The sequence below is a fragment of the Paramormyrops kingsleyae genome, chromosome 1 (assembly GCF_048594095.1).
Source record: "Paramormyrops kingsleyae isolate MSU_618 chromosome 1, PKINGS_0.4, whole genome shotgun sequence".
Lineage (NCBI taxonomy): Eukaryota > Metazoa > Chordata > Actinopteri > Osteoglossiformes > Mormyridae > Paramormyrops > Paramormyrops kingsleyae.
In genome coordinates, this window is record NC_132797.1 from 15,196,987 (window position 1) to 15,222,531 (window position 25,545).

The 25,545-nt window shown below is 42.2% G+C and overlaps 2 protein-coding genes across 4 annotated transcripts; both read right to left on the bottom strand.

The window, feature by feature from the left end:
* Positions 1 to 2,948: 2,948 nt before the first annotated feature.
* rab21 (RAB21, member RAS oncogene family) lies at positions 2,949 to 13,636 on the bottom strand. The gene is made up of 7 exons (XM_023826527.2): positions 13,214 to 13,636; positions 6,603 to 6,662; positions 5,864 to 5,971; positions 5,663 to 5,726; positions 4,654 to 4,708; positions 4,186 to 4,274; positions 2,949 to 3,823 (listed from the first exon to the last, which is right to left on the bottom strand). Exons 1-7 carry the CDS (start codon positions 13,355 to 13,357, stop codon positions 3,681 to 3,683), a joined length of 663 nt encoding a protein of 220 aa, XP_023682295.1. The 5' UTR covers positions 13,358 to 13,636; the 3' UTR covers positions 2,949 to 3,680.
* Positions 13,637 to 14,362: 726 nt separating this feature from the next.
* Positions 14,363 to 25,193, bottom strand: tmem19 (transmembrane protein 19). Of its 3 annotated transcripts, none has more exons than XM_023826942.2 (11): positions 24,961 to 25,193; positions 23,538 to 24,021; positions 23,022 to 23,172; positions 22,619 to 22,732; positions 20,864 to 21,001; positions 20,281 to 20,535; positions 19,295 to 19,504; positions 16,583 to 18,647; positions 15,820 to 15,914; positions 15,493 to 15,570; positions 14,363 to 15,246 (listed from the first exon to the last, which is right to left on the bottom strand). In XM_023826942.2, exons 1-8 carry the CDS (start codon positions 25,005 to 25,007, stop codon positions 18,484 to 18,486), a joined length of 1,563 nt encoding a protein of 520 aa, XP_023682710.2. In that variant the 5' UTR covers positions 25,008 to 25,193; the 3' UTR covers positions 14,363 to 15,246; positions 15,493 to 15,570; positions 15,820 to 15,914; positions 16,583 to 18,483. The 3 variants fall into 3 exon arrangements, with proteins under 3 accessions (XP_023682710.2, XP_023682717.2, XP_023682759.2); XM_023826949.2 differs by having other exon boundaries at positions 16,578 to 18,647; XM_023826991.2 differs by lacking the exon at positions 23,538 to 24,021 and having other exon boundaries at positions 24,961 to 25,190.
* Positions 25,194 to 25,545: the final 352 nt, after the last annotated feature.

A 25,545-nucleotide genomic window follows, 5' to 3' on the forward strand; every position in this document is an offset into this window, starting at 1 on the left:
CACTGCTATCACGGAATACCGTTGCCATGAAGGTGGGTCCTTGGTCTGCAACAATATTTAGGCGGGTGGTACATGTCACAGAAACATCCACATAAATGCCAGCACCCATGGTGTCCCAGCAGAACATTGCCCAGAACATCACACTGCCTCCGCCGGCTTGCCTTCTTCCCATAGTGCATCCTGGTGCCATCTCTTCCCCAGGTGAATGACACACGCACCTGGCCATTCACATGTCGTAACAGAAAACATCACTCATCAGACCAGGCCACCTTCTTCTATTGCTCCATGGTCCAGTTTCGACACTCATGTACCCATTGTAGGTGTTTCTGGTGGTGGACAGGGGTCAGCATGGGCAGTCTGACCGCTCTGCAGCTATGCAGCCCCATACACAGCAAGCTGCAATGTACTGTGTGTTCTGACACCTTTCTATCATAGCCATTATTAACCTTTTTCAGCAATTTGTGCTACAATCACTCTCCTGTAAGACAGGACCAGATGGGCCAGCCTTCACTCCCCACTCGCATCAATGAGCTTTGGGCGCCCATGACCCCATCACCAGTTCACTGCTTGGTCTTCCTTGGACTACTTTTGGTAGGTACTGACCACTGCATACCAGGCAAACCCCACAAGAGACAGTGACCCAGTCATCACAATTTGGCCCTAGTCGAAGTCACTCAGATCCTTACACTTGCCTATTTTTCCTGCTACCAACACATCAGTTTCAAGAACTGACTCTTCTCTTGCCTAATATGTAATGGCACCCTTAAAAGGTGTTGTTGCAATGTTAATTACTTCACCTTTCAGCAGTTTTAATGTTATGGCTGATCGTGTATAATGAAAAGGTTACACAAATGTGGCTTGATCCGCAGTACGCTGAATGTTTAAAATTACAAATGGCAACATTAGAAAAAAAGAAAGAAAAAAAAGCACACCTGTGAAAATGTCCGAGTCATTAATAGCCCTGTGTGTATCCTGTGTGTAACCTGTGTGTAACGTCTTTCCAAAGAAAACAGGAATTCCTGCCAGACCCCTTTACAATAAAAGCTGCTGAAAGTCAGTCTTTAACTAGCAATTAAATCAAATGAAGACAATAGTTATATGCACACAATAATATTCCCAGCGGTACAAGCGTATTCCTCTTTCAGCCGTTTTCTTCTTAAGACCTCAGTAGGCAGCCGTTACTTGGAGGAGCCTTGCGATCGCAGCCTGTTTCTTGGAAATATCAAAGGGCATGTCAGTCTGCTGACACACATGCTGAGCTGTGCCAGTAAAGCTCGTAATTCATGGGTTGCTCCTTTTCCCCCCCCCAACCAGATGTTCAGAGGTCAAAGGTCAGGGGTCATCGCAGGAGGAAGCCTCAGACTACATTCCACACCATTCCTGGCCACGGAATGTTCAGCTGACAGTCTATCAACTGTGTGACTGGGGAACGGAGAGCGACACTGAGGTATCTCTAAGTCAAACATGGAAAAAGTTACTAAAAAAAAGACCTAGACACAGTCCATTAGAATGATGTATATGTGAACTAAAGTGTTTCGTTTTGCTAAACATTACAGTTGACAAATCAAAACTGGATTGTGAGATTTTTATTCCATTACTGCCTATGAAATAGCAACAATCTTTTCTCCACACACATAACAAGCTATCTGACCATCTGTTTCACTCATCCTTTTGAATTTTGAGATCCACAAGATATAAAAAAGGAAGTGAAAATAAAATGAGCAGACAATGATAGTTATAAATAAAATGACCAAGAACCTATCAGTAAAAGCAGACTGGGAAGATAAATATAGAAGTACTGCAATGTAGACTTGCAGTCAGAGAGTGTCTGAATTTATCCTTCAAAAGAGAACAGCTCAGCATGCAGAACAATCCAGAGCATGTCATCATATAAACAAAGGAGACTTGTTTTAAACATCACTGTTCAATAATCTGCTAACCTAAAACCTATAATCAATACACCCTAATAACTGAACAAAAGGGTAACAATTTGCAATGGAAATAAGGGCTGGACTCCCGTATTTACAGAATATACTATAGGATCATACAGTATTTACATACCATGAAATACTGTCAATATTTTAGCCAGAAATGTGTGGTTTGCAACTCAAACTGTGACGTGGTTTCCAGTAAGGTTATAAAACACCTGCCAGAATACAGGATGGCTTCACTCAGGTTCCAGGATGCTTCAAACCATTCGCATCAGCTTCAACTCAAAGTTTAGTCATCTACTGTCTAAGAATGAATCGCAGCTAATACATAAACCAAAATTATCCCCATCTCAAGATGTTCGTACTTTCACCCGCTTGTTTATGCAAGATATTTGAGGTCAACTGAACGTGAAGCTGGTTGTTTAAAAAGTCTCGACTTAATATCCCCTACAGGAGAGCGAAGAACCTCCATATCAATATGGCTGAAGCTGAGCATGCTCAGTGGGTCCCTGCCAGGCCAGAACCGATCGCCGGCAGTGGAACACCGCGGACGGGACGCCAGTCCATAACAGGACACTCCTACACATGTTCACATTCAAGATTACACCATCGACAATTTACACGCACCAATAGCATGCCTATTCTAACGATAAATTCCTGGTGTAGTGGAGACCCATCTCGCAGCATAAGACTGCATTCCAGTGCGCCCCCCTCCCCCCCCCACCCCACCCAATAAAGGTGCAAGAAGGACCTATCCTAAGATATTTCTGAAAAAAGAAATTATTATTAGTGCTTGATCAAGGTTTTTTTTGAAGTAGCCATTTTTAAAATGAGTTGAGTAGAGGTAAGTATATCACACTAGGGTGGTCCTGTTTTTCTGGGTGACCATTTAAACTAGAACTCCCCCCCCCCCCCCCACCTTGGACATTGAGAAAAATTCAAGCAACGTTGATCATTATTACTGTTCCGCAGTAAAGCACTTATGAAAGTGGCAATAAAAAATGCGATTCCAGAGTGTGCTTTCACTGACAATTGTTATTTTGATTTTACAGTCATTAACAAGACTAGTGTACACATTTCTACCTGTGTATTTTTCCCCCAAAGCTTGTAAAAGCAGATAAAATATTTAATATGTATTGTACAATGCTTGTTTTACATAACATCTTGGCAAACGAGAAATACAGTATAACAAAAGCATTGATAGCGATGGGCCAGTGCAAAAAAAACAGGATGAATTTTCTGCCAGATATTTTTTTTAAAATTTGGACACCTTTCACTATTCACCAAAAAGAAGAATGAATTTGGGAGGAAAAAAGAGAGAATCCAAATAACACACACATAACTTATTAAATAAAGATGCTTTAAAAGTAAACCAAATGAAGCTTTTACAGTTCTACATGCGCATTATCCAAAGGATAAAAATTATGAATTAGAATAGGGGCATGTGCATGAGGAGTGGGAGGGGTCGGGGGCGGGGCTTCAAGACACCACTGGCAAATGGTTGTTAACCGAGCCGTGAGAGCGACAAACAGCTTCCTCGCCGGCAGCCACACTCTGCGAATTCAGCACTTGTTTCACAAGTCTCTTCAGTGTTATAAATGTCATCGCTGGGAAATACGGTTAAGCGTGTTATTTGGTGGGAGGGGGTGGGGTCAGACGAGAGGTCGAGAATGGCAGTCTTCGTGAAAAGGAAGGTGTGGAGGGAGGGTGACAGAGTCAGAGAGTCCAGTCCTGAGGAGGAGGCGGGGCCTAGCCAGAGCAGCATCCGCCCCCCCCAGCCGCAGCCGCCTGCGGCTCGTCATCCACGATCTGCACCCCCCGCCGCGATGATGCCGCCTGACTGGCACCATTGCCTTTCGCCCGTTCGTCCGCCTGTGCCGTCTCCATCATTCCTGTTGACGGTTTATGGTTTAGATTTTACCAACCCAAACAAAGCACAGCATGTAAACTGTTGTGGAAAGAGAGCAAAATATTCACAGCATTCCAGGGTGTGGCTTTCAAACCACTGCACAGAAAACATTTGTTGCCATTGCCGGCCTTGCTTGCATTTGTTAACTGTAAAAGCAAGCATTTTGGATATTTTTAAGCTAAATGCTCCAATTTCAACAGCTTGTTTCGTTGTCTTGCCAGCAGCATAATCAGCCTTAACCGTCTGTTAATTTTTACCCTCATGGGAAAATTCTCTGTGGATGTAACACGATATCATACAGGACGCACTGAAAAGGGGGAAAGGTCCAAAACAGGGTCTACTTACTTTTACAGAGATCAAGAAACAATTCTTCGATTCCTTTGTTCAATTTAGCTGACGTGTGATAGTGTTTCGCCCCAACAGACTCTGCATACCTGCATTGAAAAGCAGAAAAACTGGGTGGATTACCTGACCAAAGTCCGTGCAAGGAGACATCTTAAATCACATGTTTATGCAACACCCTGGCACTAAGGTTGTCTTTAGGATTATAGGATTTTTTATATATAAATTTATAAACCATATTATTAACCAATGATATGTTTTGAACGGATGAGTGACACAGTAAGGCACACTCCAGTGGCCAATCAGCTTTCAGCTGGGTTCCCGCCCCTCTGTATGCCCCTAGTTGTCTCATTCCATCTGCCACAGCTAACAGCAGCGCCAAAGAGCTAAGAAGCGGCACCAGGGGGCAGGCACGGCACAGTAGGCAGGCATGGCACAGTAGGCAGGCATGGCACAGTAGGCAGCACGTACCCTTCTGCTTCTTGGATGGATACATTCCTCTCCTTCTCCAAGTCTATTTTATTACCTTTAGAAAAACAGAAAAAGAAATTGTGGGAAAGTCTCCCTGGTTACCAGATCAGCAGCAGGTTCAAATGTCACCGTGCATTTCTCTAAATAAGACGGCAAGCCTACTTGGCATGGTGATTAAGCATAAACACTGTTCGCCAGTGTGTCACAATAGGGAAGGAGTGGCGTGCAGGATTTGTGCCAGTTTTACAGCCCCAAGCTTGTTTTTATATTTAGGGCTGATTTCAGATCATGCGATCAGTAAAAACATTCATTACAGCAATTGAGCTTTTCTTATGTGCAACACAATAGGGTTTATGGCGTCCAAAATCAACCCATTTGCTGTATATGAATGGACGGGAACATCTGATACTTTTCTCCATGAGTGCTTCCTTCAGCTTGAGGGTCGATAGGAGGTCTTCCCAAACACTGATCAGGAGGGTGTCCCACAAAGCAGGATTTCTCAGTTAGCTGGGTTAACTAAAGCTAGAAGTCATGTTTGTCCAATAAGAGATTAAGTAAGGAGCATTCCTATTGGACAATCATGACTTCTAGCTTAAGTTAACCCAACTAATTGAGAAAAATTGCTAACCCCCCCCCCCCCCCCCCCGGACTGTACCGCTAACATTTTCAGAGATAAACACCCTCCCCTGGGTCACAGCTGCTTCTAGTGTTCTCTGCCAAATCATGGGGCAGACACCGCCACCACCACCCCCCCCCCTGAAAACAACATGTCTCCCCACCCCCCCCAAACTCATCTGATCATATAATGAGACCCGACACATGATCTGGCCCCATGACTGTCTCCACTGTGCCCAACACTGATACACATCAGCATCTATTCAGCCTGTGATAACCTAGGGCCTCTGAGATGGGCCCTCTTGTACAGACTGAGAAATGGGCCACATTATAAACATGGAATTTCATCCACTCAACCACAGAGGCAGATGGAGAAAATGCGGCTCATACTTACCAACTATACATAAAGAGATTTCATTCCCCAACATTTTTCTTAACTCCTTTACCCAGTTTTTCACCTAAAAAGAAACATTACAAATGTTTCTGCTTCTTTTATACAACCATTTAAAAAATGAACACTTAATGCATTGTTTAAAACTTTACAACTCCGTCATACTTTAGACAATTTGGGATTCGGGATTTGGGGGAAGCCCACCTTTTGAAAGGAATCCTCGTCTGTGATGTCATACACTAAAATGGCTCCATTGGAGTCTCTGTAGTAGATGGGCCCCAGAGCGTGGAACCTCTCCTGGCCTGCTGTGTCCTATTTTAAAAACAGAATGGGAGGTACAATGTGGATGACTTGTTTGTCAGAAACTGCCATGGAAGGCTTCAGTTTCAATGTAGGTGTAGTTTAAATCTACATCAATTTACACATACAGTGGCTAATTCTGAGCTGTTCATCAGCTGACTTGCCTAATGCCTGGTAAATAAAACTTAGATATTGGATATGGGTTTTAGTAACAGCTCGTACATCTGTAATCAGATCATTTAAATGTCTATTTGTTCCTCCTCCCCCCCCCCCCATTTCCATATCTGGTGAGTCCAGCAGAGACCTGAAGCTGTGTCTAATTGGGTCATTTGCTAGTTGGTGGGGGGAGCGAACACCCACAGAAGCAGCCAGAGGCTCTCAGTTTGACTCATCCGTGGGCCTAAATTGCACCCCTGTTTCTGCGGTGACTCAGCACCTGGCCCCGGAGCACAGGCTCCGTCAGATGGCTGCAGAAGCCAGACAGATGCTCAGTCACTCATAGAGCCATTGCTACTTTTTCTTTATTTTTTCAAGAAATGTCACTCCACAGCGAGTTGGCTAGTTCGCCTGACCAGGTCACGTGACCTACCCTATTTGCATAAATACCACAGCGGCCCGGTTTTGCTCGAGACGTGATGCTCACCCATATGGCGAGGTTCACTCGCTTCCCTCCGATGTTCAGCTTCTTTGTCAAGAAGGACGCCTGGAAAGGGCACAGAGAGGGGCGAGGTGAACAAACGGGAACAGCGAACATCACGGAAATGGGGAAACGGGAGGCGGCCCACGCTGGCGGTCACCACGCAGAAAACCGGGGAGGCGGCTGGGGATTCTGCAAGACAGCGAAGGCCTGGAAGGCCGTCGGGGGAGCGACAGCAAGTTCCGGAAGGTTCTGCTGCAGACTCAACTGGAAAATTCCTTCCTCTGTGTACCTGGAAAATCACTTGCTGCAACAATGCGGGTCCTCAAAGGGACTTTTTAAGGCACAAGAGTGAGAATCAGCAGAAGATACTGAAGCAGCCCAACAGCAGCAAGGGTCACAAACTTGTTTGATACAGACATATTACCAAACCAGCTTCTTTTACATTTAACTCACTTAAACGATATGCTAGGACTAGGGCTGTCAATCACATCAGGATATAATCGCGATTATATGGTGCATGCACAATAACCACCAGGGCTTCAGATGACGAGTGAAACATGTCCGGACACCGGCTTTTCGGTAATATATGGACGTTTACTGACGCCCACAGTTTGGTCAGCAGTGTAGCACTGTGCCTCACATATTAATGAGATGCATATTGGGACACCCAAAAGTTAGTGATCTGTATAAACTTGGCGTATCCTTATGCTTATTAAATTCAGTTAGCAGAGGGCGCCACATGCTACTGTTTTAGTAAATCATGGGAGCGATAAGCACTGAAGTGGCGGTGAAGAAAAGAAGAGCTCAGCAGCCACAACATCGTTTGAAAGAGGAGATATTGTGGATAAACAAGGTAAAAAGATGGTGGTTGGTTGGTGGTACTTTTTTCAGTTTAAAGTCAGACACGTTTCTTAAACATAAGGATACGCCTTATTTATACAGATCACTTCTGAGCGTCACAATATGCATCTCATGAACATCTTGGGCAATAGGCACACTACTAAACTACTTACCGAACCGAGGCCGTAAGTAAGCATCCATATATTACCGAAAAGCCAGCTTCCGGACATGTTTCACCCATCATCTAAGGCCCTGGTGATGATGCACATGCAGCATATATTCACGATTATATTGTGATGTGATCGTGACAGCCCTAATCACAGCCATTGCAGCTACAACCCAACACCCCAAATCACCGTCATTCTGCACTATTAAATATATATATATATATATTTTTTTTTTTACATACTTTCAGAATATAACCTAATCTTCTTAAAATCAAACCCATTTACCATTAGGGAGAAGCATGCAACTTTACAATAAACTTTCTACAGATATCTAAATTATTTCTGCTCTGTCACTTTAATCGGTGTAGCATATATTTTTTGGAAGCCCTGAACTTATATAACACAATATTTTGCCATTTCAAAGAATAACTCCATACTGTCCTAAACCTCCGCTATCCAACAAACGATCCCTCCAACTCCTAATAAAATGCTCTTCTCAAACAGCTGCCTAGAAGACAAATGCTGCTGTTCACACTATTTCGTGCCATGATAAAAGAGCACAGAATGTCCTGGTTTCACTCATCGGGCACATAACCCAAGTCACGTGCCTGCCTGGATTGTGAAGGTTCAACCAAACAGAGCCGGACAGAGCAGGTGAGATCTCAAAAACTTGAATTCATTTTAAGACCCACAAACCCACATTACAGAGATGAGATTTTCAACCTTTAACATTTGATCCTTGCTGAAAGAAATTTTTAAAGTTGACTGAAACTAGAACCATGAGGATAAGAAGTTGTTCACACATTGTTAAAATAGTATTTGTTTGCAGGTTAATGAAAAACTTTAAAACAACCAAAGAGTTACATGCACAATAAGAGTCTCAATTATACGATACTGTCCAAACTCCCATGGACGCATCGGTACGCCTAGTGCTGATAAAACTCCTTCTCTCCTGTCTATTTTTACTCGCATGCTCTCCATCATGGTCTTAAGGCCACTCCTGCAGAGTTAATGGGCAGAGCAGCGGCGCCGATCGATAAAGCATGATTTTAGGGATATCGAGAGTGCACTTGGGAGGGCGGCAAGTGCACCGTGCCTCTCAGCACTACTGACTGCACCGTGATCTGGTTAGGCGGCAATAGCTGGAGGCCACCTCAGATTGGCTGGGTATTGATGAGAATGCTAATGCTAACACGCCACACGAAGAACAATGCCCGGCGAGGACTGTTCAGCGGACACCACGCGAGCAGAAATTTCTGCACGTTCAAGTCAAGTAGGCTTTATTGTCACTTCAACCATATACAGGTAGTACACAGTGAAACGAAACAACGTTCCTCCAGGACCAAGGTGCTACATGCAACATAGATTTACAACATAAATTAACAGAAAAACTAAAACTAGCTAACTAAGAGGCCTAGTTAGCTGGCTAGCAGAGACAAGACAGATTGGCAACATAATTAATTTGAACTAAGCAACTCGAATGACTTGTTCGATACCATGAACGGCAGCCAAGCATCACTAATCCCAAACCCAATAATTGGAACAAGTGTTACTGTTACTGAACCGGCAGTGTGATCATTTCCTGATTCAGGCACCTCCCAAAGGAATGAGCTTCATTTGATTCAAAACACATTCTGTGGAATGACCTCACAGCCCTTTAGTATTCCTTCCCGTTACAATTTGACCATTTTAGCAGCAAGGTGAGGTAAACATTCAGAAAAGGCTCCACGTATCGCACTGGTCATGTGGGTAGGGGGCATCCGCACGCAACACCCCCATCAGAGGGCACTTGGTAAAGACTTTCTTCCATTGTGATCAGTTCCTGATAACTGCTACCCCAGTAACAGTGTGATGAGACACTGCTTTGGCTGCCTGCCCCTCCCAGGACTTCACACAGCAACTACACTGATTAATTACATTCGCTCTGATCTGAATTAACATCGGAGGGTCCACTGCCACTCCCTAGGCATCACACCGCAGGGTAATTCTTCAAAAAGCAGCTGTCAGATGCCTATTAAGACCCTTAGATGGGTCCGTCCAATCATTCCAAACTTTCCAAAACAATAACGCTATCAAGAGAGACATACTATTTCCACTGCTGTTGCACAAAGTTACATCACTTAGGCCCACATATTGACGTCAAGGTATACACCTGTTGTGGCAATTTAAAACTGATACCAGGTCAACATGTGCCAAGATATCCCAATGTTCAAAACTCCAGAATGCTCAACAGGCTAGCTAGCTTGCCAAGTGTGACAGTCTTTGCCTAGGTGGTAAGAAAGACCAAAAACGTGAGAGACCCAAAATAATCTGCAAAAGCTATGAATAAACCTGGTCACTGCACTGCAATAACCAAGATAGAAAGTGTATAAGGAACTACTTTAAAACAAGTAGCTACCTGATCATTCATTCAAATCAAAGGGCTAAACAATCTAGAACCCACATAGAAGAAAGTGGTGTAAACATTTCTACGGCAACCAGTTTGTTGACACAGCCAATCACAGAATGTGAGAGGCTGCATTCAGAACCTCAGACAGACTGCAAAGGTTAACCAGACAATAGCAGCACAAATCAGCAAACGGGACGACTCACAAATCTGCTAAAAGTACCAACAAGTACAGGGGCGCGCAGGATTTCCGTTCTGAATGCAAACCCCCAGCGGAAATGCACATTGTGCAATTAAACATCTGGTTTCCAATATTTGCTAAACTGTCAAAAACAATAAGTTAATAAAAACACCGAATCACATGCACGCTTTCCTCTACATTTCAACCTGTCACATTCTCCAGCGGACAGGAATCACAGAGAAATTCAACCTTTTATGATGCGCAGAAGCTCCACCTAACACTCCCCCCTTCTGATGGGTCGGGTTACAATGCAGGGCTTGACTGTAATGGGCAAACAAGACACAGAAAAGGCAGCCAGCTGTCAGATGACAGGCTGCCTTCATTTCCTGCTGGCCTCCCAAGCAACACAAACACTCACCACTGCCACCGCTCCAGTCTATCAACAAAGAGAAGCATAAAAGCAGTAACTGGAATAATAAATGTGGTGGGGGGGGGCGCTGCAGAAAAATCCTGCCAAGGTATTATGGGAATGTGAAAAGGATGGAAAACGCATTTTATAAGGCAGTTCAGAAATTCCATTTAACTTACGTTTTCCTAATATGAGAAATTCTTAGCTACTCTGATGATTTTTATTATTTTTTTTTAAAGTCCTTCGTATAACAAGTTCTTGTGAGGGGGGGCATTTATAATGGAACGCTTTAACAAGCAAACACATTGAGCTCTAAGTCATCCAAGATGTCAAAACAAATTAGGATGTAAGGAGTCCAAGCGAGTCACACAGGACTCACTACGAAAAGACCGGGAAAGACTCACATTTGCATCAAATCCCCTTTAAAACAAGGAAATGCGGCCGTAAGCCCTGGCGAATTAGGTCTGCTCAAGTGTAACGTAAAACAATGCAAAGCATTGTGCCCTTAAGGCACTGTCACCGCTAAGACAAGCTAACCACTTATAGATGCGATTACCAAAGCAAGTGGAAATTCATACAGGCCTTCAAACACTGTTCCAGGTCTGTTCTTTGCAATCCTGCAGTGCATTAGCAAATCAATAATTATTTTGTTTCCCCATTTTTCCCCCGTTTAATTCACAATGTTATTCTTGACAACCAGGAAGTTTTTTTCCATGTTTTTTTTTTTTTTACCAATCAATGTTACTAAATGTGACAGGTTCCCCATGATCTTCATATTAATTACATGCTTAAGCTGGACAGAATAACACCTCTCACAGAGGCCTAATCGAAATAACAAAGCCAACGGCCTCGTGTAAATGGAGCCTAAAAGAGGCAGGAGGCACTCGGAAAGTTCCAGGCCAGAGCTCTAAAGGAATGATGCAACACCACAACTCTTCCTGGAAGCTCACCCACGTTCCCCAACAGGAGCGGGGCCCGGCAGCGAAACAGTGTCAGCGCAATACTGAGCGCCACTGTCCGTGAATGGAGATTCAGCCCGGGCCAAACACCAAGCGGGCGGGGTGGGGGGCACAATGCTAAAACAGAGAGGAAAAGGAACCTTACAAGCATGAAAGCAGAAGCACGGCTTGTACAGGTGGCAACTGGCAGCTAGACACTTTCACAATCACTCCATGGTGGTGTCAACTTACAAATACCGCTCAGTTGCAAAATCTCTAGGAAGGTGGGAAGGGGGGGGTTGGAGTAGGCTATATTTCCAAACAATCATGAGACTTCACACAGAGGGACCGTTAATGAACTGCAGAGAGCACAATTTGAGCAGTAAAAATAAATAATGCGCAGGCAGTTCTCAAGTGCTGTTAGAACAATATCACACAGTCACTGTGTCCCATCAAAATACAGATGACATGTAAATGAGGTTCAAACACAAGCTGACAGTCTGCTAATTAGAAAGACACTCATCTTATTATCCAACCTATCCTCCAGTTATTTAGATAACACGGATATAAGACAATGTTATCTGACTTGTATTATCTAACCAATTCAGTTAATAGCAGGCTATCAGATGAGACAGAGTTAAGCAGAACAAAAGAAAAAAAGCAATAAGCGGCCCGAAAAGGTGAAATTCTCGCGAAATCCTATAAAGAGCCAAAACTCAAACCCAAACCATACATGCGCATTTTGTGGATATCTTGGAATCGGAGTGATATCCATCCACCTCTAAACAAAGGCTAGTGAAATAAGTGTCACGGTTATAATTTCGCATTTTCCTGCGGGATTTTATGCCTGTATTGACAGCAGATTCAACAGGTTGCTGGAAACATGAACAGCAGGCGAAAGGCATTAATATAATCCGGTATCCTGATGCAATCCTACATCGGCAGGCAGTAACCGACAAAGTACTAGCAAAAAACCGTTTTTGCCTAATCATGCAGCTCCGGGTAATGGGGAGGCAACCGGGGAGTGACAGCTCCGCTGGGGGAGGACGCCAGGGCGGCTCGGCGCTTTACTACGCCACACCTCCGGCTCGGACGGTTCCGGGTCTCTTTCTCCGACCCTTTCCGTGTTTTGGCGTCGAGATTCGGTAGCACCGCTTTTACGAAAAAGCCCAGCACATCAAATAACCGAGCCCTGAAGTTTTAAAACGCCCTTAAAGTTTAAAAACACTAAGAACAAAAGTATTATTGTTTTGATCAAAGGCCAAAGCAGGAAGGCCGAGCTCACGAACACAGAGGCTGGAAGTTGGCAGCCGATGAACAGAAGATACACCCTTTGCTTTGATTATATATGATCCACGGGTGACCATTAAATCACGCGACGGGCACGCGCATGCAGACACGCACGCGACAGCAGACATGTACGTACACACACCTGAATGCTCACTGTGTATATACATGATACACATATAATACGGATATGCGGAATACGTACATGTGTATTATACAAACAGACAAATAATGTAAATACACACACACATATATATTTAGCGAGCTAAAAGAGGTGTTAGCAGGCGCTTCGCCGCCACGGCTGAAAGGCAGGACCACCGCGACTGACGGCAGTATGGAGGGGGAGCGTCTTCATAAACAGCGCTTTAAAGCCGCGATATCGCAGGGAAAAGCGCCGCACACCGACCTGCAGCGTGGTGATGTGCTTGTCGTTGAACTTATTCTCGCAGTAGCGCAGCACCAGCGACGTCTTCCCGACGCATCCCTCCCCCAGCAGAACCACCTTGAAGGAGTAGGTCTTGCCGCCGCCCCCCGCTCCGCCAGCCGCCATCGTCTGATCCTTCCTCGGTCGGGAGCGAGAGTGTAACCCAGCACAGCCGCGGACTGGCGACTCACATCGGACACAGCCGGCGAAGGGAGAATAAAAATGAGCGAGTAGGGGAGGAAATACGTGGCGGGAGAAACTAGAAGAACGAAGATCCGAACTCCGTCACTTTATCCAACAGAGAAGGGAAAGTAGCTAAGCTAGCGCCACATTAGCGATCGGCTCTTCCCAGTTTGTCAACCTGTCTAATGGCGTCTTCTCCCTCGACGTCACGCCGGCCGTGGGTCATGTGATCGACGCGGTCGGGGCGAGGAGGGGCTTTATTTTTCTTATACGGGCGGAAATAGCAGGTCCAGTGCTAAGAAAAACAATCAAAACGGGCAGTTGATCGATATTTTTATATGAAGTTATACAACATATAATACAAAACTTTATTGTTATTGCACTTTAGTAAAATGTGGTTGGGGTACATTTTCGTCATCGACAAAAACTATATGTGTAACACAATAATACGAACGGGAACAAATTACTAAAATAAAAAATACTAGGGTTAAAATCTCGGCTTAAGGTACGTTGAACGTACTGTAAACTCTAAGTGTGTTAATGTAGCTTTTAATACCTCTGCGTACACAGAAATGAAATTATAGAACCTAAACGTCCGTTTTAAAAACGTAAAGGTTAATCAAAATGTATTTAAAATTCCAAAACACTGGATTTTCTTTGACTTTTGAGAAGACGCAGATTCAGTCGAGTGTAAAAATATTTTTAGCGTATTTGAATAGCACTGAATAGCAAAAGCACGATTTATGTCTTGCGTTTGTATATACACAAATTTTTATGGTATCAGCGTTTTTATAATGCAATGTGTAATTCATCTTTAGTTGTCTTTTTCGTAATTTTGTCATATTATGCAGTATTTTGCCAAACATTAGTAAATTCTATTGTTTTCCGCATTCTATACAGGTTTACTTTTTCATTATTTCAGTGTTTTTTTGGTAAATAAAGACAGCATCCGTTGAACAGTTTTATTACAACAATCCAGCCAGTAAGAGAGATTTACAATTTCTTTGGGCAGTAGAGTAAAATCAAGAGTCAAGCTTGTTATAGTACACCAAAGCTGCACATTAAGTGGACAAAATGATTATCCCAAGTTGCTAATAAATATATTAACTTTATTTTCCTTAGGAAAGGATATAGTGTGTGGCAAAATCATACATAGGCAGTTTAACAGTGTGCAAATTGAACATTAGTTGGGTAGCATTCAGTCTCAGAAATGCAGTTTGCAATGCAGAAAAACTCCCTTAACACTAACTAGGCTTTCCAGCTGCCCCCCTCCCAACAGAACAACAGCCCCCAAAAGCCCATTTAAGTGCCTTTAGATCAAAGGGGCCTACATAGTACCAACAACCCATACGACATTTCACGCTCAAATCAGATAACACCAAAGACTGCTAAAAGCACTAACACCGTAATTTTCCTTTGATTATTAATCAATCACCAGTTACAGCAGAAGCATAGGTACCATCAGAATTTTACCTGATGCGATAAGCAGCGGTTAAATTATATAAGGGGTTCAACGCTTAATGACATTTGGCACCAGGCCTTTTGGCTGTGCACCATTCCAAGCCATATGCAGATATGAGTCATAACTACAAAGCACAGAACACTGGATAACTATCAGTGTGGATTAAGGATTCTGAAACAAACAGCCAGAGCCTTTTGTGTCAATACCAAACTAGTTTGATGCACCCGAGACTACCAGCAATTTCACACATCAAGAGCAAAATGCAAGCGGGTTAAATATTGAGACATCCATTCATTAGATGCAAGATATTCATGAGGGAGTGTTTTCCTTGTCTTCTGCAGTAAACACAGGCACAGGTGGTAAAGATTGCCTAGAGGAGAAAAATCAAGAAAAAAAATCATATTTTGGCATTTCGATAGGTGTAGCTTGTTTGTCCGTTTGTACTGATTGTTATGCTGCTGTAAACATCGGTAGCTAGCTTCAAAACTTACAAATTACTCAATTTTTACTAAGGTAATACAGGACAACCAAAAGAATAGTATCATTAAAGAGAAGTTTTCTTTATTTCCATGTTAGGTAGGACTGTTAAGAGGACTGTTTGTGGCTTCGTTCTTACACGTCCTTAGTCACTTTCTTCATTAGTCTGCGTGTACATGGAGACATCATGCTGTCTGTCGGACTTCTGATGTCTGTTCTGGGTACGAAGGAACACAAAAGGGGTCAAGCCAAATATATACCGTGCACACACAGCATTTGAACAGAACACATCCACACATGCTTTTTTAATTAGAGACAGAACTTGTCCAGTTAAACATACCAAGTGTGTTGTCAGTTGAGGACCTCAGTTACCAGATGACCTCACCTTTAGATTACTGTGATACACTACTATAGCACGGCAGGCACATAGACACACCGCACCCTTGATTACTCACTCAAGACTTACGTTTCTTGTGCCTTCTTTCTCTTCGCAAAGCTTGGCGTTGGTGGCTGCTGGTTCGGGTGAGCAGCTGTCTGTAGTGCTTTTCCCGAATTCATTTTCTGTTAACAAGGAATAATTTGATTTCTCTTACAAGAATCCGCACGTGCCACCACAAACATCGCAGAGTAGACAGAACGTTTTGTTCACCACACATGCATTAGCCACATTAGAGCACTGTCGTTGTAAGCCTGGTCAAGATAATTAAACTGAATATCTGAAGGAAAGTTAAAAATGGAAAATCTCTCAACTAAGAAATAGTAGCATTCAACAGTAAGTAAACATTTTCTGAATGGCCACCTAGTGGACATGCTACTCTCTGCATCTTCTCCACAAGCTACAGAAGCTGGATCAACTTTAATAGAAACTGACAAACCACGATTCGTTCAGGAATACAAATAACAAACCGAAATGACATCGTTCCGGAAAAAGGTCAACGGAACGAGCCGTGTCACCGTGCTGTTACGGATTGTACTGCAACTTATTATTCTGAAAAAGATCTAGTAAATGTATAGCATCCCTCCAAAGTGTGTGACACCGATTTAGAAATAAATGATTCGGTTACATTCTCTTTGCCATCATATTGCCAACCAACCGGAAAATACAACGTATATTCATTAATTATAATTTAGCTTTTTGCATCATTTATATTTAACTGGACTTGACCATACTTATCTATAATAATGATAGCATAATGATAATGATAGTATACATTAAAACCATACCTTACCGTCGAGTAGTAATTCTGCAACTTATTCACTTGTACTGCTAAATCTCTCTCGTCTCATCTGTTTAACAGCATTGCGCCTTCTGTCTATCAACAAAGCATTTCGAAGGTGGCGCCGTGTGACGTGTTTAAAATAGCAGGATCTGATTGGCTGCAGCCTCGGCGTGAGCCGTATTTCAAACGCGATAAAATGATTGGCTGGAGCCGCAGGGCTTTAGGGACCTTTCGGTAGTTTTCGGGTCAAACGGGTTAAGCTGGCTCGTCTGAACAGACGAAATACTTTGAATACAATTAACTGGACGACTAGCGTGCTTTTAAGAAGTTCACAAGAATTGTAAAAATGGCGGCTGAATTGTGTGCTTTATTTGACCTATTCAAGGGAGAATTTTACAAACGGATCACCGTGTCGCTCGTTGACCAAAAAGATGCGTGCAGATGTATACGTTTGAATGAACATGAATAAGTAAAACGTATTAATGAATGGTTTGCAGCAGCAGTAGAGCAAGTTCAGCTGGTCAGTTATGAAAACAAAAACGAAATATATTGATTAAATCTATTTATTTATAACGCTACACATTTTGAACTACGGTCATTCTGCCACTGGTATAGTTGTGGGCAGCAAATAAATCAGAGCGAGTAACGGATTTTGTGATTCTATGTAAAAGTTTCCATTACCAGGCAGAGAGCAACAACCCCACATTGAGGAATTTTAACAGCCGACCTTGAGCTTCCGCCTACTTTTCAGAAGGACACGTTATCCGCAGGGTCCAACGTCCACCCACTCATGTTACAGTCTCTGATGCTGGAACTAAAGCATTGCACAATCAGCCAGTAAATGGTGTTGAAAGGAAGGCAATTACTTAAAGATCAAGACAGGGTAAGGGGTAGTATGCCAAAAGTGCTATTTTAATATACTTTTCGTTACACGGTAATATTTTCCATTTCACTTACTGAAAGTATGGTATTACGGTAACTTTTTGGCTAACAAATGACTATACAAGATACAGTAAGCTGTGTGTTTACTGACTTCATATCACATGGAAATGGATTAATTCCACTAAAATTGTTAAAGTAACTATATGTTTTGTATAGTTATTTTCAACAACAAAGATTTACTAAAAATGTTAACAGTACCAACTCAGACAAATCCATCTGTCTTCCAATCCCTTACTCTGTTCAGGGTGATGGGGACACATTGAACTGAAAATAAAGTTACATTGTTTGCTTCACAAAATGACCAGAATATAAAACTTATGATTTATGCACATATTGAATAATGAAGATCAGCATGGTGGTTAAGTCCTGGAAAGCACTAGTATGCAAATATATTAGTAAACAGAGGTGTATCCATTTACATTTACAGCATTTAGCAGACACTCTCCCTGGAGCAAGTTAGAGTTAAGGGTCTTGCTCAGGGACTCAACGATGGTAGAGCCAGAGGTGGAACTCCACCATCTCTTGGTCCAGAGGCAAGCGTCCTAACCACTAGACCACCAACACTCTACCTGTCCGTTCACATTCTTTTAGGAAACATTACAAACACCAGTATATAAATATATTACTTCCATTAAACAAACTTAATACAATATTAACAAAGTGCTGGTGATTTATTTATCATAAGGTAATGTAAATATTACTATGCAGTAATCAGATGAATCAATGAGGTCATGGATCCATTTGACAAGCCTTCTTTTGACATAAGACAATGCAGAAAACAGCAGAATAAAAAAAAAAATTCTGCTTTTCAGTTTTAGACTAAGTCACTCTTTCCAGGTTCAATATACAATAGTAAGACTTGAAAAGAGAATACTGCACAAATCTTCTCACAGAAGAAAAGGTTTCAATACAGCACCTTTATATTCTATGGAAACTGATTTTTGACCATCCATTGGTTGCTTAAGTTTTTATTGTCTAGGCCAGATGCCCCATGCGATGCCAGGCATAACCAAGGCAATGAGGATGGAAGAGAACAGATTCACAGCATTGTTGTCCAGAATGGGTTTTCCACAGATGTGTTTAGCAGTCCTAGACTCATGGTTCACAACCTTTCCAGTGCTTTCATCATAACCTGAAAGAAACACACACACTCAGGAAGACATACGTGTCTGTTCACCAGTTGTCACTATTCTTGTGAACAACACATGTGTTTCTTCCAGGCATAAGTCAGCATATTATAATAGTAGTATTTACTTACACTGGCCTCTCACATACTATACATATACCTTGCCTGGTTACCTTTGTCAACTTGTATGACATAATGACTGTTCCTGTTCAGCTGACTATAACCAGCAATGAGACAAAGGGACAATCAATTTAGAGTGGTCTGAAGTCTATTCATCCCAATGAATTCTCCTAAAGCAGGGGTGGGGAACCTGCTCCATGGAGGGCTGGTGTGGGTGCGGGTTTTTTGGATGACCTCTCAATCAGCCAATAATAAAGCAGTGGTTCTCAACTCCAGTCCTAGGGACCCACTGTTATTGGCTGACTGAGAGGTCATTCCAAAAACCTGCACCCACATTGGCTCCCTGTGAAACAAGTCCCCCACCCCTGTCCTACCACTTTGTCCTTCAGTCAAAGCAAAGCCTTAAAATTGTTAAACAAATATACACAAACTGCAAAAATTATAGTAGACTTCCTGACTGCTGTGACTTAATTCCAGCAATGTCACATTGCTAGTCCTGTACAGAGGACATTAGAAGCCTTTACAAAGCCCACCTGAGTACTGCATGCTGGCTCCAAGGAAAGAATCCAGAAGTGATCCAGTCAGCCCAGCTGCAGCCCCAAACACAATGATTGGCCACTGAGGGGCAGCCAGATTCAAATCCCTAGCGAATAAGATCTGCGAGATGAAGTAAGCCACACCCACTGTCATCCCACCCAGAAGGCTTGCCACTAGGCCTACAGGGGTGACTCCTCCATTTGTACCTGTGGCAAAGAAAAAAATAGAACTTATGTTATGGTTAGTGCCATTTTCCATAGAGTAATTTCCATTAACAAGTAACTTTTTGGTAAAATCACACAATCCCATGGATACTTTTAAAATTCACTGTCACTGAGTTTTCAAAAACGTAAAATATAGAGCTCTTCCTGAATATAACACTAAAATCAACACCAATGCATACATTTTTAGTTAATTATAAATGTATTTAATTTTACATTTATTTAGTTCATTTTAAATGTAAAGTTTATGTAGGTATAAATTGTACTGTTACAGTACTGTACTGTTGTACTGTACTGAATTAGCTACCCTCTGCTATGTCACATATGGATTAAATGCAAAAGACACATTTTGTTGTTGTGCACTGTGTGCTGTAGTGTGTCAACGACGACTGATCACTAAATTCTAAAGTTATTACCACAAAAATTAAAACATAACAGGCATGAAAAATGACCAAATATATACTAAATAACATTTTGGGAAAAAAACTACAACCCATTTTACACATGAAGTATCTGCTAAGCAGCTTAATTAAATAAAATTACTGTGAGCCCCTGTCTTGTATCCCATGTTGCCTGGGGTAGGTTCTAGGCCCAGATAGCTGTGAATCGATGGCTGGAAAGGCACAAAGAAACTCTACTGAGGACCTTGTGGGGAGAGAAACCCTACTGACACAAGGACCCTGTGGAAACCAGCCGTGGGGAGAGAAACCCTTCTGACACAAGGACCCTGTGGAAACCAGCCGTGGGGAGAGAAACCCTACCTGGCGGGACCACCTTCCAGGAGGTGATGAGTCTGGGGGAGTTTCTGCTGAGAACGGGCCCCACCTCTGAGGCCCAGGTGTCTCCTGCACTGCAGGACAGCGCCCCCAGCAGGGCGAGGCACATCCAACTGGCGGTATACTGCTTGCCAAAGTCTATCGGTATCTCCCCAGGGCCCACCTCGATCATGTAGAGCAGGGCCAGCTCGGCAGGCACGCCCCCATTGCAGAACACCTGTATCCAATTCCTCTGGCCACCTGGAAGAAGCCACAACAGCCAGCCTGACTCTCCATTCTGAGACCTCCATACATAGTTGTGCAGCGGTGGAGGTACCCCTGTCTCTGCTCTCATCCATCTCACTCCCCACCGCCTAATACACACAGCAAGCTATGTTTTCAGATATACAGATTTGCTGCTGGTAGATGCTGCTTAAAAAGCACTTTTATAACAGCAGTGTTTTTTTTTTTTTTGATCTGACGAATTTTTACAGTAAGCTGGAAGGATGATTAAATTCAGTATTTTGATGTAAAAAAGAAACAACATCCTAAGGTCTGTGGATGCTGCATGTAAAATCAGATGTCTTACCTTCCTTATATTCGGAATCGATGCGCTTTTTAACATCTTGCCGCCATCTGGTGAGTTTCGAGGATGTTATGAAAAATGCCAGCAAGGAGGAGAAGAAACTCAAGTTGGCCATCGTTAGAAGGAATCCAACCAGCATTGCTACAAAGTAGTAATCAATAAAGAAAAATGTATACTTTTCAATGCCAATAGGATACACAGCTAAACTCAATACTCTTATGTATTAATGTCCACCTCAAGTAGTTCACTTCAGGAAAAAGTAAGCTTTAGCTCCCTCTAGTGGTAAAAGTCCAAATCCAAGTCAGAACAAGCCTAGAGAATCAAGTCCAGCTGTCCTTTGTGATGCACCACTTAAACTAAAACATTCTGGGCCATTACATAAATTCTGACTACCACAGATGGCTCAGATATTAGGGCTGGAACCACTTATGTATAATTATCAATACCGCGTGTGATATCCATAAGCCACAGTCATGGTTTTCAGAACAGACATAAGCCTCCTAAGCAGCAACCCGTTACCTGAAAGCCTCAGTCATAGTTTTACTAAATAAACATGCCTGTATAGTGACTATTTTGAGTTTCAATGCATACTGGCTATATAATGGCTTCTTAAGTGTAGAAATATTTTGACAAGTCTGGGGACCAGAGAAAAAGCTTTTCAGACGACCCAACAAATTTGTGGGATAATTTGAAAGGATGGCACCCTTCTGTTCTCAAAAGCAAAGCAGAACTTTCAATGAAAGTGACAACAAGAAGTGCCATCTTGTTTTGGGAATAAGGTCGACCTACCTCAAGCTAAAGTCATCACAATGTTGTGTGGCCTATTAACGTAGCGAAAGACAGTCATTAAATAATTTAATCACAGCATTAGCCCCAGGCTATCAGCTGGCATCTACACCATGGCTGCTCTTTGCTGACAGGACTGCCAGCCAGTGCTGCAAACCCACTGTAGATGACTGGAAATGTAGCAGAATGTCTGGTATTCAATCAGCCTAAATTCTCTCATGTTACACCCCTCCTTGTCGCTCTTCACTGGCTCTCTATTGGTGCTGGCATCAAGTTCGAGTTCTTGGTGCTGGCCTTCAGGGCCATTAAAGTGACAGTGCTCTGCCACGTCTGAAGTCATACTCTAGATGTTTCTCAAGTGTGGTTCCCTGATAGTGGAATGAGCTGCCAAACCACATCCAGTCATCAGCCTTCAAGAACCAGCTCTAGAATCATCTGTTCTGGGAACCTGGGAACACCCCAACTAGCCTACACCAGCCTATCTTCCCATGCTGGTCTCTTATGTACCACGAATGGTCTTAGCCTTGCATATTATCTTTGAATTAAAAAGTTCCGTTAGCATCTTGTTATGTGGGAAGTGCATTGCATAGCTCTTGCTCCAACACCACTTACACTTATAATAATAATAATTGTGTATTATTGATGATGATGAGAATAATAATAATAAACAAACAAAATATAATTCCCATAAGTTTTTAACAGTAAGACATACATTTCATTATAATTACGCATTTTATCTAGAATGGCTCAAATGATGCTAATAGCAGAATTTGTAACTGGCATTGTAATATTACCCCAACAAATAAAATACATAACTCATCTCAATGCATAACATGAAACAGCCAGTTCATTGTTACAATGTTGTGGAGTCGGCCTATTTCATATAAGCATGATGACTGTTAAACCTCATGTTCATTAGATCAGATTTCTGTAGCAATTTTATTAGTATTAAATCAAGTATTGACTCCTTACCTCCTAACGCACCACTGTGGTCGAGGCTTTTCCGCTTGACGGCACGTGTGACAAGAATAATAGGGACCAGCATGGAAAACAACCAGCGCCAGGGGGACACCGGCTGCAGCGTGCCTGCAAGGTGACAGGGACACCATCAGTGGCTTGAAAGGTGACGGGGACACCATCAGCAGCTTGAAAGGTGACAGGGACACCATCAGTGGCTTGCAAGGTCACGGGGACACCATCAGCAGCTTGCAAGCATAAGCTAAAAGCTAAAGAAAAATGACTCTCATCACTTATGCCTGCAGCTTTGCAGAGAAAAATGTGTTATGTTATTTTTCACGTTACTATTATGAAGCAGCAGCATCAAGAACAGATGAATGGCAGTACCAATCAGACGTGCTTCTGGAGCAGAGCTCACCATAATATGTGCTGGCTGTCATAGAAACGACCCAGAGAGCCAAGGAGACAGCCAGAACCAAGCACAGCACGATCATGTCCGTCATCATCTTGAAGTAGTCTTTCTCCAATGTCTCTTTCTCAAAATTCGTTACTGATGACAATAAACGTACCTGTAACACATCCATTTCTGCGATTAGGACAACGTACAGATATATTCGATATACTACTCATGAAGGTAAAAAGGGTGTATTAGAGTTCTTTCATGATACCTTCCCACATAGCGAGTCTAACATTGCAAGGAATTTAATGTGACCCACATCATCTGTGTGAGTTTCACTGATTACCACACCTATAAAAGCTTTGTGCTTTTCCCCCAAAACTGTGTTGAACCACGGTATCAAGCAAGTTGTGTAAATTTGTTAACAAAGTTGCTATTTCACCATGCAAACTCTTCCTTGTTAAGTGAGTGCTAACAAAAAAGCAAAGACATGTCTGACCAGGCTGTTTCAAAAATGTATCGAGATCAACCACCCACAGGATACTCCACCACCTTGGAAAAATAAGGAAGGCCAGATCTTCTATCTTCGTTGAAAGACAGCCATAAAATGAGGTGTCTGGAGTGGCCCCAAAAAATTGCGAAGCCTTGCTGTTCACTGATCAGTTTTCTATGGACGGTTAGGTCAAAAATAACAGATCTCCTCCTCTCAGCCTGAGACGTCAGCAAGGAGGAGATGGTGTGACGTCTTGGGCACAGATAAGTGGTGGTGAGCTGATTAATCATTGGCAAGTTCTTGAATGTGGAAGTTTGACTGAAAGCGCTTACATTAAATTTAAGAAAAACAACTTTGTTGTACAACAATAAGCCAGGGGCATTAGGGTGAAGAATGATGTTCATGCATGACAAAGTTCCACCACATGCTGCCAGGAAGTCAGAGGAGTACTTGATGAAACTGGGCTTCAAAAATGACCATCTGATGGAGTGGCCAGCATCTTCGCCCCATTTGAATCCCATTGGGAACCTATGAAGCATCACCAAGCAACAGATTTATGGTTCTGGATGTCGGGTTTATTCAAACGATGAACTGTGAGGTGCCATTTCAAAATCTGCAAGAAGCATTTTACTCGCAGAAATCCAGAATCTAACCAAGTCAATGGATCAAAGACTCATCTTTGTCACATCTGAGGAGGAGTCTTATTTACTCTTTATCTAGGGGCATTTACGATAACAAATGTGTTGTAATGATTTGCATATAGCAATGCTATAGATTAATAATTAACAGACGTAAACATTGCTACAAATTCCTGTTTCTGTAACAACAAGAGAACAACTTTCCTAAAACTAGTGTTTTCATTATTAAACAGATTTGCATAAAAGCGCAGCACAGTGGAAAAATTGAGTATTTTGGTAAATCATGAATAGCTCTCAATATTGCTTAACATGTGGCATGATTTTGACCACTTATTTGTACTTAATGAAAAATTAAGTGCCATGATCACTAATATCACTAATATCCACTCATTCATTTTTGAATGATCTCGTAATTCATATTTTACATAATAACATGACACAGGGTGTAGGACTTAAGTATTGCGTTCAATTCAAACAGCTAAAAGCTGTGTAATTTTTGACCAAACACTCACGTTGCAAAGTCTGAACAGAATATGACCTACTAACCAAAAATGTCATTAATTATAACTACATCCTACAAATGTACAACAAATACGTATTGCAATATCTATATAAAGTACATCCATCTTCTTTACCCCGCTTGTCCTAGACATATTATAAAACAGTAAACTCAGATCAGAAGTTTAATAACTTGTTCTTGATTATTAGTGTGAAACCAGCATGTTTAAATGTTAGAGCAAAACAACGTATTCATACAAAAATTATCTGAATGTGTAACACTAAGTGTATTATTAACTCAAGCAATTCTTGAAATATTCTCAAAACGTACCTGCAATCGCTGTAGCCATGACGATTTTTGCCTCTCACTTGCTGCATTACGATCGCCAGTCACCCTTAACACAATTTGTTTGTGAACACGGCGAGCAAATGTAAGAACCATTAGCCAGGCACCCCAGAACTCGCATTATTTTATTACAATATCTATTTTCCATACGCCCTGCACGGCAGATCGCAGTTGACTGTGCTCTAGAAGGAAGTACCGTAAGTGCAAAAAAGCGACCGACTTCCGCCGCTCGATTCCCCTTAAAGGTACAGCACAGGTCGCATCATATAGTATCACCAGATCTGATTTGCCTTTTGCATAGTTAAAAAAATGATTAAATTCTTATGAAGCCAAAGAAACTTAATATTTACAATCTCTATTATTCCAAATAATACCAGTCACATTATAATATTAAATATTACAAATATTATTAGAGTCACGGCCGTTGCTAGAGATTTTGGGCCCAGTGAAAGCGTATCATATTGCCCCCCCAGTCCATAGCAATCCAGTTATTAAAAAAATAAAAAATAATAACAATAACATCAACCCGATCAAATAAAAAATATATCTATCATGGGTGGAAGCACAAAG

Coding starts and splice junctions, on each gene's coding strand:
- rab21 (XM_023826527.2), bottom strand. CDS start 13,357: ATGGCGGCTGGCGGAGCGGGGGGCGGCGGCAAGACCTACTCCTTCAAG. Junction 5,972..6,602: donor GAGTGAACCTCGCCATATGG/GTGAGCATCACG, acceptor TTTTTAAAATAG/GACACAGCAGGCCAGGAGAG. Junction 3,824..4,185: donor GTTTCTTGATCTCTGTAAAA/GTAAGTAGACCC, acceptor AACCGTCAACAG/GAATGATGGAGACGGCACAG.
- tmem19 (XM_023826942.2), bottom strand. CDS start 25,007: ATGCAGCAAGTGAGAGGCAAAAATCGTCATGGCTACAGCGATTGCAG. Junction 24,022..24,960: donor CATGGCTACAGCGATTGCAG/GTACGTTTTGAG, acceptor GATGCTTCATAG/GTTCCCAATGGGATTCAAAT. Junction 18,648..19,294: donor AGCCAGCATGCAGTACTCAG/GTGGGCTTTGTA, acceptor TGTTTCTTTCAG/GTTATGATGAAAGCACTGGA.